This window comes from Felis catus, chromosome B4, assembly GCF_018350175.1.
Source record: "Felis catus isolate Fca126 chromosome B4, F.catus_Fca126_mat1.0, whole genome shotgun sequence".
NCBI classification, from domain to species: Eukaryota; Metazoa; Chordata; class Mammalia; order Carnivora; family Felidae; genus Felis; species Felis catus.
The window spans coordinates 95,144,291-95,159,295 of record NC_058374.1 but is presented as its reverse complement, the minus strand read 5'-3'; the positions used below and the strand labels follow the sequence as shown (position 1 = coordinate 95,159,295).

Sequence of the window (15,005 nt, the reverse complement as noted above, 5' to 3'; positions counted from 1 at the left end):
AAGACCTCCTTGCATTTTTATTTGGGCTAGCCTTGCTGATATAAGAACACTCAGCTTCCAGAAGCTAAAGTGAAATGCCCACACATCTTTGACCTCTTAGGTAATCAGTTGAGATCTCCTGAGTCCACACTGTATTTTGCTGGCCGTCGTAGATGACTCCAGACTTTTGACTGTGCTTGCTTTTTAAATTTTCTCCCCCACTTTTTAAACCCCAGTCCCATCCAGTGTGAGTGGAGTGACGGTGAACAATTCTGGTCGGAACGACTACCTGAGCATCTCCTGGCTGCCGGCTCCCGGAGATGTAGATAACTATGTGGTGACCCTCTCTCATGGCAGCAGGGTAATTCAGTCCCTCATCATTGCCAAGTCTGTCAGCGAATGTTCCTTCAGCTCCCTTACTCCAGGCCGCCTCTACAATGTGACCATAACTACAAGGAGTGGCAAGTATGAAAACCATTCCTTCAGCCAGGAGCGAACAGGTAAGGCTATATATACGGAGATCCAGGTTCTGTGAGAACTGCCTGGCTATGTGTGGCTCAGGGCATCAGATCTGCAACCGTTCTGTAATGATCGGATTAAAGCCTTTTTGAGATCACAGAATTGTGACAGAGTCTTCAAATTCTGACCCTGGAAATTCCTTATGTGAGCAGATGTTTCCTTTAAAGTAAGATGAACCCTACGTTTGTGGCTAGAATTCGTATTATATGCAAATATAGTAACAAGTGTTTTTCTGGGAGTACCTTTCGGTTGCTAGACACTGGCTATGTTAACTAACTTAATTCTTGCAAATTCCTGATTGAGGTCGTTGTTAGTATTCCCACTTTACAGATCAGGAAATCAAGCTTCAGAAAGGTTAAATAACCTACTTGCTCCACTGTTTAACTTGTGAAACAGCCAGTGCCTTTCTGTATTTAACCCCAGTTCTGAATGGCTCCAGAGCCTACAAAGTTATCTGTCCTGAAATCCTTTCTGAAATGCCTATTTGGTCAAAGCCTACTGTTCACTCTTTTTCACACAAGGTGAAGATGTGAACTTTCATAGTCCTGGGACCAGGAGCACAATCTTAGCAAAAGCAATGAATGCCAGGTCTTCGATGTGATGGAAAGAACTAAATTTAGACAGCTACCATTTTCCCCACGTACTTATGCTTTTGGGGGGCTTACACCTGAGATTTCTGCTTAAGGTTGACATTAATATTTTGTCAGATCTTTCCTGCTAAGCTATGGGTTGATATTTGCATTTAAAAATGCCAGGGTTTTGGAACACCGGGATGGCTCAGTTGGTTAACTGCCCAACTTCAGCTCAGGTCATGACGTCCTGGTTTGTGAATTCAAGCCCAGTGTCAGGCTCTTTGCTGACAGCTCAGTAGAGCCCACTTCGGATTCTGTGTCTCCTTCTCTCTCTGCCCCTCCCCTGCTTGCCCCCCGCCTCAAAAATAAAAACAAACATTAAAAGTTTTTAAAAACTTGTTTAATTTAAAAATGTCAGGGGTTTTTGGCAAGAGAGTCAAGAATATTCAATGTAGAAAAGACAGTCTCTTTAATAAACATACAGAGATAGTTGGATATGCACGTGTAAAAGAATGAAACTGGACCCATATCTTACACCACTGACAAAAATTAACTCAAAATGTATGAAAGACTTAAATGCAAAACCTTAAAATATAAAACTCCTAGAAGAAAACATAAGAAGAAAGCTTTTTGACATGGGTCTTGGTGGTGATTTTTTGCATATGACATAAAAAGCACAAGCAACAAAATAAAAAATGAACAAGTGGGACTACGTCAAACTAAAAGATTCTGCACAGCAAAAGAAGCCATCAACAAAGTGAAAAAACAACCTATGGAATGGGAGAAAATATTTGCAAACCATATCTGATACGGGGTTAATATCAAATTCATCATTAATACTGAAAATAGAAATAATTTATACAACTCAATAGCAAAAAAGTAAATAACTCTATTTAAAAATGGGCAAAGGACCTGAATAGTCATTTCTCCAAGAAAGATATACAAAGGCCAACATACACATGAAAAGATGGTTAACACCACTAGTCACCAGGGAGATGCAAATTAAAGCCACAATGCAATATTACCTCTGGCCATCATCAAAAGACAATAGATAAATGCAGTCATGGACATGGAGAAAAGGGATCCCTTGTGCACTGTTGGGAGTATAAATTGATAACAGCTATAATGGAAAATAGTATGGAAGATCCTCAAAACGACCACATGATCCAACCATTCCTCTTGGGGGAATATATCCAAAGGAAACAAAATCACTAGCTCAAAAAGGTATCTGCACCCTTGTGTTCATAGCAGCATTATATACAGTAGCCAAAACATGGAAACAATCTAAGTGTCCATCAATGGATGAATGGATAAAGAAGTTGTGGTATATCTGTACAATGGAATAGTGTTCAGCCATAAAAATGAAGAAATCTTACCACATTTGCACCAACATGGATGGACCTTGAAAGCATTGTGCTAAGTGAAATAAGTCAGAAAGAGAAAAACAAATACTCTATGACCTAACTTATATGTAGAATCTAAAACTAAAGCAAAAACAAACTCAGAGAAAAAGGGATCAGACTTATGCTTAACAGCGGCAGACGGTGGGGGAAGGGAGAATTAGAGGAAGATGGCCCAAAGGTACAAACTTCCAGTTACAAAATAAATAAGTACCAGTGATGTAAAGTACCCCATGAATGACTGTGACTACTGTATGATCTATAGGAAAATTGTTAAGAGATTAAATCATAAGAGTTTTCATCATAAGGAGAAAATTTTTCCCCTTTTTTCTTTTCTTCTTTCTTTTCTTTTTATTGTATCTGTAGGAGAAATTGGATGTTAGCTGAACCAACTGTGGTAATCATTTCATAGTATTTATAAATGAAACCATCATGTTATATGCCTTAAATTTATACAGTGATATATATCAGTTATTTCTCAATAAAACTGGAAAAAAATAATAACAAAAAAGAAATTAGAAGAATATACTGTAAAAAAAAAAAAAAATGAATTTGTCAGGTTTCCAAAACCAAAGTGTATTCACATTCACCGAAACCGAAAATTTCAAAATCACTTTTGATACATTAGCCTTTGCTAGGATCTGCTATTGACCTCTCACAAAAGTTTTCACTGGTATATCTTTATTTTGCTTTTCTTGCCAACAGCATGAACATAGAGCATTACTACTTAAAGTTACAATGGTTCTCCTCCCTTGCTCCTCTGTCCACTTAACTGCATCATGCTGTGCCATGTGTCCCTCTCAGTTCTTATTAATTCTTTCTAGGAGAAATTTAGCATTCATTGCAGTGTTTTGCATCTCTCCGTCTGTGATTGCCTTTATGTCTGGAACCGTATCTTTTTTTGCATGTTTTTTTTCAAAACCTGGCTTATATAAGAACTTATAATTTTATTGCTGTTGCTGAACGCAAGAATTAGCCAATCATCTTCTGGACTCAAAGGCCTTACAAAAATCTAAAACTATGAAAAAAAATCCTTTTTTTGCACGAGGATCAGGACAATTGATTTCATCCTGTTACCTAGCAAAGGGTCTGGAGCCTCATAGACACTCAATAAATGTTCAATAAATTAACAATCAGAAATCACTTAGCTCTAGCTAGTTTTTAGTGCCCCGTGGGTAGAGGTTAGGAATGTCATAACCCCTGAAACTGTCTATGAAATCGTTGCAGATAGGAAAAGTATGTGTATTTCTTTGAGGAGAGAGTGTGTGATTTTCGAAGTTTCTGTGACCTCAAAAAGGTTAAGAACCACTGATTTACATTGCTACAGGATGCTAACATTGAAAGTGTCCGTAGATTGATCTAATCCCATCTCATTTGGTGATAAAGTCCAGGAGGGAAAGTCACATTGCTAACCAGTAATCAAGTTCAACCTAGCTCCAAGCGCTATTTCCATTACATAGTGCTATCCCTGAAAGCCCTGGTTGGGGATATAAAGAGCTATGCCCTACCATCGAATGATTTAAAGCCTAATTATAGTGATAAAATCACAATAATGACTGAGATGTGAAAAGTAGATTTCCATTTATGAAGCAGCCTTATGTCAGTGTCTTATGTTGATCAGCTTGGAGCCTAAAAATCACCAGAGTTAAAGGATGTATCATCCAACTACTAACCCCTTGCTTCCCCTCTCTGTCAACTCATGAACGTTTCCTATCCATCTGATCTTCATACTGCAAGCCTTTTGCTAAGATTGTTTTTAAATGCAAAAAAAAAAAAAAAAAAGTGACCCTTTATTCAAAGCACCTGCTTGACTCTTTAAAACAGCATGAACTTGGATTTGATACAATGAGTCAATCAAGGCAAGCCATTGCCCCCAACAAATCAGTTTAACATAGAGTCACGTCTGAGTTGCTGTCTTGTTGATTTTGGCTGATTGTGTCAAAGCCCTTTTCCTTTTCTAATGCTTTTGTTCTACATTTTGGGTAAAAATATCAATATTTCTAATTCTGCATCACATCATCTCATCGTGCAGCAAGGCAAGTCTCACAGATTACCTCCAATTCCACCTGGAAAGCCCCTTATTGACTTAGCATGGTGTGTATCCTGGTTTTTCTTCCTGTAGTAGTTGCTTTGTCTTCAATAAATTGCCTGGGTCATTGACTTTTCTTACTTAGCCCATGTGCATAAAAACTTCCAAATTTCTTTTCCTTTATTCTATGATGAATAAATTCTAGGTACACTGTAATCGGTTTGGGTAAATATCTTGAAAAAAGCATACTTGTCCTGGCTCCATATCTGCAGTGAGATATATTCTTTTTTTTTATTTATTTACTTTTTGGCAGAGAGATATATTCTAATACAAAAACTAACCACTACACATATGCCAACAAAATATAATAAAATGCAACGGTAGGTGTGAGAAACATCATGGAAAATGTGGCTTAGAAGCCAAAATATTGAAATTTCTGGGTCATTTCGTGCTTCAAAGGAAAGTGGAAGAGAAGATTTAGACACAGGCTTTGTCCAATTGATTGATCAATTGATAGACTGGTTGAGAGAAAACCACAAGTACACATTGTTTATTTCTTTGTATATTTATTGGGGGTAACCTCAGGTGCACAAAATTGGATTACTCTTAATTCTTGGTTCAGGAAACCATGTTTTGTCACTTTTATTTATTTTTTAGGCTTCTAATTTAATTCAGGTATTTAATTAGTCATTTTTAATAATGTAATACACACAAGAAACCACTACCTATAATAAAAGCTAGAACCTTGACAATAACCTATATCAAGTCATATGGTTCCCACCTCACTGATTCATCCAAAGGTAGCCCATCATCTTAACTCCCATTTTCATCTGTCTTCTTGCCTTTCATTTTGCACAGTTTTATTTATGTAGTCCTAAAATTATGGGTTAAAACACTTTGGATCTCACATTATTATTTTTTTTAATGTTTTATTTATTTTTGAGACAGAGAGAGACAGAGCATAAGCAGGGGAGGGGCAGAGAGAGAGGGAGACACAGAATCCAAAGCAGGCTCCAGGCTCTGAGCTGTCAGCACAGAGCCTGACACGGGGCTCAAACTCACAAACTGCGAGATCATGACCTGAGCCGAAGTCGGACACTTAACCGACTGAGCCACCAAGGCGCCCCTAACATTATTTTTAAAAAGGTTATTTTAGGGCTACCTTGGTGGCGCAGTCAGTTAAGCATCCGACTCTTGATCTCAGCTCATGTCTTGATTTCACGGCTTGTGGGATTGAACCCTGAATAGGACTCTGCGCTGACAGGGCAGAGCCTGCTTAGGATTCTCTCTCTCTCCTTCTCTCTCTGCCCCTCCTTTGCTCATGCTCTCTCTCTCTCTCTCAAAATTAAAAAAATAAAATAAAATAAAAGGTTATTTTATGCAGTATGTAATCTCTTGGGACTTATATTGATAACATTCACTTATATTTTGTGTTTTGATGTTAAAGGCACAAAAATCCATATTTTTACATTTTGAGTTAGAAAGTAATTAGTTATGACTGTTATATAATGTCAGTGTGTATATATACCAGTTCATTCATCCACTCTCCTGTGGTTGAGGATCCTCTCTCATCCCAGGTCCTATTGGGTTTTTAAATTTTGCCATAAAATTATAAGGTATTTTGCCATGGTCTTGATTTGATCACCAGTGATGTTAGACATCTCTTCATGTATTAATTATGTGTTTCCTCTTCTTCCATTTTTCTTTTGGATTATTTGTATTCTTCTTTGTAACTTTTTATTACATCTTGAGTCAACAGGTATGTTAGAATTATTAATTCACCATCAATTCATATTAATCATCAGTTATCATTTATAATGTTCAGTCTTGTACCTGACATTTTGTGTAGGCCAGACACATTGTGTAGTATAACAGTCTTTCCCCTCTGGAAACGTGTGATCTGAAGGTCTAAAACTTTTGTTTTCAATGCCCACAATAAAAATCTACTCACTTACCTTTACTGTTTCAGGTTGTCATCTGTGATCAATTACTCACTTAGAATCACTATATCTTTAGTACTTCTCTGTTCTCTTTTTCAGTGCCTGACAAGGTCCAGGGAGTCAGTGTTAGTAACTCAGCCAGGAGTGACTATTTAAAGGTATCCTGGCTACATGCTACTGGAGATTTTGATCACTATGAAGTCACCATTAAAAACAAAAACAACTTCATTCAAACCAAAAGCATTCCCAAGGCTGAAAACGAGTGTGTATTTGTTAAGTTAGTCCCTGGACGGTTGTACAGTGTTACTGTTAGTACAAGAAGTGGACAATATGAAGCCAGTGAACAAGGGAATGGAAGAACAAGTAAGTGGAAAGATCGCAAAATCTGGTAGCTGGTTGGGACTTGAAGGTCATCGAGTCAATAAAATATATGAGCCTTGCATTTTCTCTGCTTACTGATCAGTAAATTACATTCCCAGTAAGTCTTAACTTGGAGCTAACAGCATTCGGCCAAGCGATGGCCTATGATTACAGAATATTTATTGGTAGATAAAAGCAAGCATAGTCGGGAAGCAAGAAGGCCAAATGTCCCATTTCTCTTCCTTGTCCTCTTGCGTTGTGGCATTTAAAGTTCTAGACATCTTTTTTTATCTTATGATTGAGGTCATAATTCATTTTATAATTATATTCTACCAACATTTACATATAAGATTTATGTCAGGAAAAAAATTATAATTTTAATAGTTGCTTCCAATTCTTTTTATTTAATTTAATTATGCATGAAGTAATTCAAGTGGTTTATTTGGGGAAGAGATGTTTGCCAGTTCCTTGAATGTGATTCATAAATTATTGTGTAGGTAAACTTTAATCAGTCACATTCCTGAAGTGTCTTCTCTATTCCTCTCTAGTCCCAGAGCCCGTTAGGGATCTAACATTGCGGAATAGGAGCACTGAGGACCTTCTGGTGACTTGGTCACGAGCTGACGGGGATGTTGACCAATATGAGATCCAACTGCTGTTCAATGATATGAAAGTATTTCCACCTTTTCACCTTGTAAATACTGCAACTGAGTATCGATTCACCTCCCTGACCCCAGGGCGCCAGTATAAAATCCTTGTCTTGACCATCAGTGGAGATGTACAGCAGTCAGCCTTCATTGAGGGCTTCACAGGTAATTTCAAATGTGGCTCTTGAACCTGAGTAGTTGTGGTGGTGTATTTAGCATGTTGGGTAGCCAGGCATTTGGGATGAGGATTTTAGGGTAAGAAGGAGATGGCAAGAAGTGAGGTTATCTTGATGGTGACAACGATGTTGTCCAATCTGGATTAACTAAAGTACAACACAGGGTAAAACGAAAAAAGGCTTTCAGAGAAACAGCAAATAGCATTGGATTTATGTGAATAGCTGGTGCTTGTAAGGCATATACATTAAAAAAAAAAAAAAAAAAAAACTCTGTTGGTTGGGTATCCTTTCTTTGGAACTTTGTTCGGAGTGTTGTTATGATAGTTGACATTTATTGACAGTTTACCTTGAGCCAGACCCACACTAAAGAACTTAACATGTACATTTTTGTTCAATCCTCACAACTCCGTGGGCTGGTTACAATTACTAACATTGCCATTTTTCTGATGAAGAAACTGAGACTTACAGAGGGTTAAGTAACTTGCCTATAGTCCCACAGCTAGTAAATGAGAAAACCAAGACCTGAACCAAGGCAATGTTACTGGGCCCTCGCTCTACTACTGGCATTCTTCATTTCTACTCACTGGTTTCCATGTCCCCCTAAACTTCCCCTATCGGCTTCAATTCAGGCAGAAAAATCCGAGCAAGTTCTTTTAGTAAGTGCCAAAATATAAGAAGCATGAAAATTTTGGCTGAAAATTTCCACAGTTCATTCTCTAAGTGATGACTTTTAAATTTATTTTCCTTTTTAGTTCCAAGCACTGTCAAAAATATTCACATTTCTTCCAATGGGGCGACAGACAGCCTGACAGTCAACTGGACTCCTGGTGGGGGCGATGTTGATTCTTACACAGTGTCAGCGTTCAGGCAGAATCAAAAGGTTGAGTCTCAGACTATCTCCAAGCACGTCTCTGAGCACACATTCCATAGACTGGTGGCCGGGGAACAGTACCAGATTGTGATTGCCTCGATCAGTGGGTCCCTAAGGAACCAGATAGACGCCGTTGGGCGGACAGGTGAGTGCCCGCTTGGAAAAAAGCCAAATTTTATCCATAATGGGACAACAGATGGACTTACTTAGCTATTCACAAATCAAAACTAACCAAATTCAAAGCTACAATTGAATGTGGTTTCAAGAGTCTTTCTCATACTTTTTTTTTTTTTTTTGCATTTTTCTTTCTTAATAGAGACCTTCAAAACAAATGAAAGGTAATTAGGAACCAAATCATTTGAATACATTTGCTTATGTGCTAAAGGATATAAAAACTTTAATTTTAACAAGTAGACATTTAGAACTATTTACATTAACTACCTATAAATATTTACCCTTTTCTGTAAAGTTTACCCCTTTCTCAAAATTACTTTTTTAAATGAACACCTATGCCATTTACTTCATTTGTTACAAGAACAAGTAGCAAATGAAGGAATAATGTGCCTATTTATATTAATATTACTGTTAATATATTACTTATAAAGCAAAAATAAGCTATAAGCACCTGCTATATGCCAGGCATTTAAAATTATCTCGAGTCACACTAGAAGATAGGGATCATTATTTTCATCTTACAGATGAAAATAGGGCTCAGAAAGTTTATAAAACATTATCAAGTATATAAGTAATAAGACCAAGAGCTATAATTCAAATCTAAGTCTGTCTGGCTCCAAACCTTATACCCTCTATACTGGGATACAATACATCTTCCATTCTCATAAAACCACTTGTTTAGCTGTGGGGCCTGGGCTTCTGTACTGTGCCCTACTATGTCTCTATTTCATATATGTATATCTCCAACCATATGTTAAGCACTATGCTTGAAAATGGGAATTCTGTAGCAAGATAGAGCCCCAACCTCAAGAAGCTTATGATCTAGTGAAGGAGACAGAGAAATAAAAAGGCAATTACAGCACAAGTTCTAAAATAAAAATCATAATGAGGTGTGTTAGGAACAAACATGAAGAGTCAGAGAAGGCTTCCAGGAAAAGGTAACATCTAAATAGACACTAAGAGTCATACTGGTGACACATATATTGACTTGGTTCCAGCCGAGAAAAACAAAGGCCTGAAGGTGAGAGAAAGTATGGCACATTTAAGGACCTACACACTGTGTGGTATGCTAGACTAAAGATGAACCATGTGGCCAAGTAAGTAGATGGACCAAATTTTGAAGGGCCTTGTGTGCCTTGTTAAGATGTTTAGAATTATGGAGAGCCATTGAAGGGCCATCCACATGGGGGTGCTGTGAGAATATGTCACACATAGTGTGGGAGGCGAGGAAGCAAGGGGACTGATCACTAATGTGAGGGATGATGCTGTCCTAGGGGAGTAGTAGTGGATAGAGAAGGGAGAGAACTGGATAGATGAAAGAGATATAAGATTTAGGACTTAGAAATTACAAGACCCATGTTTGATTATATATGTAGAAGGATCAGAGTGACAACCCACATTTCCGGCTTGGACCAAGAGAAACAAAGGACAAGAAAGAGGTTATGAGGAGGGAGCTGAGGAGTCCAATTTGGGCCTCATGAGAATTGGATGGAACATGCAGGGAGAGATGTCATTTGCAAAAATAGAAGAGAGATCTGAACTGCAAGTTTAAATTTGGGAGTCGTCACCATATGGGTAACAATTCAAACCATGGGAGTGGATGAGATCTCTTAAGATTATGTAGAATGAGAAAAAAAAAATATGAGCCTAGGACAGAAAATATTATTCAAAATAATACTATTTTGCCTTTCACATCAGGAGCCATAGTAAAAAAAAAAAAAATCATTATATGCTACTGCTTAGGTGAAGGCTCAGAGCTTTGACTTGAGTTAATCTTGGGAATGAAAGTCTAAACATAATTCAGCCGTCCAAACTATATTCACTGAATGTAAATGTGTTCAGCATCTTCCACTTTCTAGATACATAAATATGAATCACTGCATATTTATCAGTGTCACTTTCACTAATTTTTCTACTTGTTTGACTTCAAGATCCTGTCTTAATTCAGCGAAAAGAATGGAGACCCAAAGCAGGTGTACAGATAATTCAGGCCAAGAAGTGCTCTCTCCTGAGGGCACACACAGGGAGTGTAGGTGCAACACAAGTGAACTGGTAGCATTGTCTTCTACCCACAGTTGATTTAGGACAGTTTTTCTCCATTGGTTTCTCAGCCGGTTTACCCTAAGTGAGGGAACCTGACGGCCATTGCTTCTCTTCTTTCTTTGCAGTTCCAGCATCTGTCCAGGGAATAGTTGCAAACAACGCATACAGCAGTCATTCCTTAACCGTAAGTTGGCAAAAGGCTGTTGGTGTGGCAGAAAGATACGAGATCCTGCTTCTAAATGAAAATGGGATCCTTCTGAGTAACACGTCAGAGCCAGCCTCCACCACGCAGCACAAATTTGAAGACCTAACACCGGGAACAAAGTACAAGATTCGGATCTTAACTGTCAGTGGAGGTCTCTTCAGCAAAGAAGCCCAAACTGAAGGCCGAACAGGTAACCCGCATGGCTTTTTCATACCAGATCTCTCCCTGTGTGCTATTCCTTCAGAACCGAAGGGTCAAGAGATGAAGCAACACGGGGAGATGATGTCTGTTTCTTGACACAGTGGAACATTCACCATGATTTACCACTTCCCTGTCAGCCAGGCTCTCTGCACAGGTTTCAGCCTACCCCACGCCAGTTCAGATATAGTGTTAAAACCTACTGCCGCTGCAATAAGTTACCGCCAACTTGGCGGCTTAAAGCAACACAGATTTTTTATCTTGTAGCTCTGGGGGTCACAAACTGAAAGTGGGTCTAATGGGGCTAAAATTAAGGCATCGGGTATCAGCAGGGCTGTGTTTCTCCTGGAGACTTTAGGGGAGAAGCTCTCCTTGGCCTCTTCAGCTTCTAGAGGCCACTCAGATTCCCTGGCTCATGTCCTCCTTCCAACAATGGCATTGTTCCAACCTCAGTGTATGTCACCATGTCTCTTTCTTTACTCTTTTGCGTCCCTCCTCCATATTTTAAGGACTCTTGTGAGTCACCACCTGGGCAATCCAAGATAAGCTCCCTGCCTCAAGATGTTTAACTTAATCACAGGTATACAGTCCCCTTTGCCGCATAAGATAACATGTTCACAGGTTCTGGGGATTTGGACATGGACATCTTGGGGGGTCATTATTCAGACAACAACATTGGTCTAATTGATTACTTATGAAGGAGCTAGATATGAAAGGGGGGGTGATGCTGACAGAGATGAAAAGATGAATTAAGCATGCTTTGTCCCGGAAGAGCTGGCTGACTGGTGGGATAGACAGACACATAGACAAAGGATGACAATACTTTGTGATATTTGTGATGACAATACTTGTGATAAGGATTATATAGAAGAAAGGAATGTCCAATACTAAGAGGAGCATGGAGGACAGGTAGAATTGGGAGGTCCTCGTAAAACTGACGTTTCAGTACTGTCATGAAGGATGAAACAATTCTGCGTGTGGAGAGAAGGTAAAAGGACACCATGTACAGACAGACTGTCCTGTGCCAAGACAGGGAGGTGTGAGAAGGAGCAGTGAGAAGCAATGGATGGATGAAGTGTGGATGGCATGATAGAGAGGTGAGGCTGGAAAGGCAGATTGGGGCCAGATTAGAGAGCGCCTGGCACATCTTCCTCAGGGGGTTATTTTTCATCTTATAAGCAGTGAGGAGACAATACAGGTTTTTCAGCCAGACAGTGAGTGCTTTGTAATAAAAATTTGTACCTTAAAGAAGATAAATCAGATGGCAATCGGGGATAGATAGGTTGAATGGAGAAGAGACTCATTCATTAATTCATTTGTCATTGAGCACCAACTATGTGCTAGGCACCTTTCTAAATGCTGGCTACCCAGAAGTGAGTAAAACGAAGCCTGGTGGTCATGAAGCTTACATTCTAGTAGAAAAGAAAGGCAGTAAACAAAATAAATAAGTAAAAAATATAGTAGATTAGATGGTGGTGAATCCCAAAAAGTAAAACAGGAAAGTGGGATTAGCAAGTGTTAGAGGCTTGCAATTTAAAAATTTTTTAATGTCTATTTATTTTTGAGAGAGAGAGAGAGTGTGTGTGCGAGCAGGGGAGAGGCAGAGAGAGAGGGAGGGAGACACAGAATCCAAAGCAGGCTCCAGGCTGTGAGCTGTCAGCACAGAGCCTGACGTAGGGCTCGAACCCACAAACCGTGAGATCATGACCTGAGCCGAAGTCCGACGCTTAACCAACTGAGCCACCCAGGTGCCCCGAGGCTTACAATTTTAGATAGCACAGTCCTCACAGGTTTTGTTGAGAAGGTGATATTTGAATAAAAGTCTGAAGGAAATGAGAAAAAGAGTTATGCAGGCGTTTGGGGGAAGAATATCCCTAAGCAGAGCAAAGAGCTAAGGCAAAGATACTGAAGCAGGAGTGTGTCTGGCCTGTTGGACCAGTAAAGAGGCCAGAATAGTTGGAGCAGAGTGAGTGAGAACAAAGTGGGGTGATGCGGTCCGAAAGGTAACTGGGGTCATAAGATGACTGCAGTTATAGAAATGATAAGGGTCAAAAGCTGAACTAACACAGGGCCCCTGGTGAAGAAAAGTAGATACAGTCAAGAAATACTTCTTCATTAGATAAGATGGCCACTTGGTGTCTGAGTAGAGTACAGGAGGAGGAACAGAAAATTCCAGAATTTCTACCTGGGGTATCTGGAAGAAGATGATGTCATTAATTGAGATAAGAGGAACGGGGGAGCAGTGTCAAGGAGATACTGAGTTTGAGATGTCCGAATGGCTTGCAGTGAGAGATGATCATCGGTAATAGAAAATATGGCCCAAGCTCAGAAAAGTGAGCTGGAGATAAATATTTGGACAAAAATTCTAATTAAATACATGCCTTAGTCTGTTCAGACTGCTGTAACAAAAATACCACAAATTGGGTGGCTTAAACCACAAACATGTATTTCTCACAATTCTCAAGGCTGGAAGTCCAAGATCAAGGCACCCGCAGATTTGGTGTGTGGTAGGGTCCCATTTTCTGGTTCATAGATGGCATTTTCTTGTTGTGTCCTCACATGGTAGAAGGACGAGAGAGCTCTCTGGGGTCTCTTTTATAAGGGCACTGATCCCATTCATGAGGACTCCACTCTCATGACCTAATCACCTCCCAATAACCGCAGCCCCTGGTACCATCACTTTGGCGGTTAGGTTCCAACATATGAATTTGAGGTGAAGGGGACATAAACATTTAGTCATAGCAATCCATGAAGTGAATGAGGTTGGTTGTTTAGCCAGTGTTATGGAGTAGGAAGGGGACAGAGGATGGAATGATGGGAAACATCAACTTTCAGGGATCTGGCACAGGGAGAGGGAGAAAATAAAAGAGGAAGTGTTTAGACTGGAGGGAGAAGAACCCAGAAGAGACTGAGGCAGGTGTCCTGTTTCCACTGGCATCCGTGGAATTAGGCAGCACCTGTGCGAACAGTTTGGAAGCAGGTCATTTCTGGTGGCTCTTGATCATTTTGCCAACAGGTACCACTGAAGACCGAAAGGGTCGTAAGATCCCAATGTAAATAATTTTTAAGACTGCTTTTTTAAGTTTATTTTTTTATTTTGAGAGAGAGAGAGAGAGCCTGCCAGCGCAGAGCCCCGTGCGGGACTCGATCCCATGAACCGTGAGGTCATGACCTAAGCCGGATGCTTAATAACTGAGCCATCCAGGTGCCCCATTACTATTTGTTTAATGGTTTTGGCTTTTCCTCTTGCATCTCTTTCCCATATCCCCGACTCAAATCCCCTCCTTCTGTCTGCTTTTCTCTTTCTTTCCCACTTCTCTTCCCTCCCCGCTGCCCTTACTTCCATATGCCATTCCTTAGCTTTCAAATGGCATTCAGAGATAGTTTTTTATTTCTTATCTAGCTCTTATTATTAAAAAAACATTTAGCCTTGGGGCACCCGGATGGCTCAGTTGGGCATCCTACTCTTAGTTTCAGCTCAGGTCATGATCCCAGGATTGTAGGATTGAGCCCCACGTAGATTATCTCTCCCTCTCTTTCTGCCCCTCTCTCCTCTTCATGCTCTCTCTCTCTCTCAAATAAAATTTAAAAAGAAAGAAAGAAAAACATTTAGTCACACAGGTCAGATTAACATTTATTTTATATCCAAAAAACATATTTGTAGATAATTTCCCAGTTACTGGTTTTTCTTTGTTCTCTTGTGCTTTTGTTTTGTCGTTGTTGTTGTTGTTGTTGTTGTTTTAATGGACAGTTTCAACATCAGTAATGCACAAAATTCAGTCTTCTTAGTTTTGGGGTCCCCATGAAGTCAATATTTTCTGAAGGCCGAGACCATGTGTTTTACGCTGCTGTGGAGTGTATCCACCTGGGCGTCAGGCCTGGGCTGTGTCAA

At 39.6% G+C, this 15,005-nt stretch overlaps 1 protein-coding gene across 4 annotated transcripts in view; it reads left to right on the top strand.

Annotated features, from left to right (window-relative positions):
* The window catches only part of PTPRB (protein tyrosine phosphatase receptor type B), a 118,471-nt gene that overhangs the window by 60,030 nt on the left and 43,436 nt on the right, over positions 1–15,005 (top strand). For all 4 annotated transcript variants that reach the window (XM_006933890.4, XM_003989041.5, XM_019835220.3 and 1 more), the window contains 5 exons: positions 216–479; positions 6,539–6,802; positions 7,348–7,611; positions 8,375–8,638; positions 10,836–11,105. In XM_006933890.4, the coding sequence (XP_006933952.2) occupies positions 216–479; positions 6,539–6,802; positions 7,348–7,611; positions 8,375–8,638; positions 10,836–11,105 (1,326 nt within the window). The remainder of the gene's footprint in view (positions 1–215; positions 480–6,538; positions 6,803–7,347; positions 7,612–8,374; positions 8,639–10,835; positions 11,106–15,005) is intronic.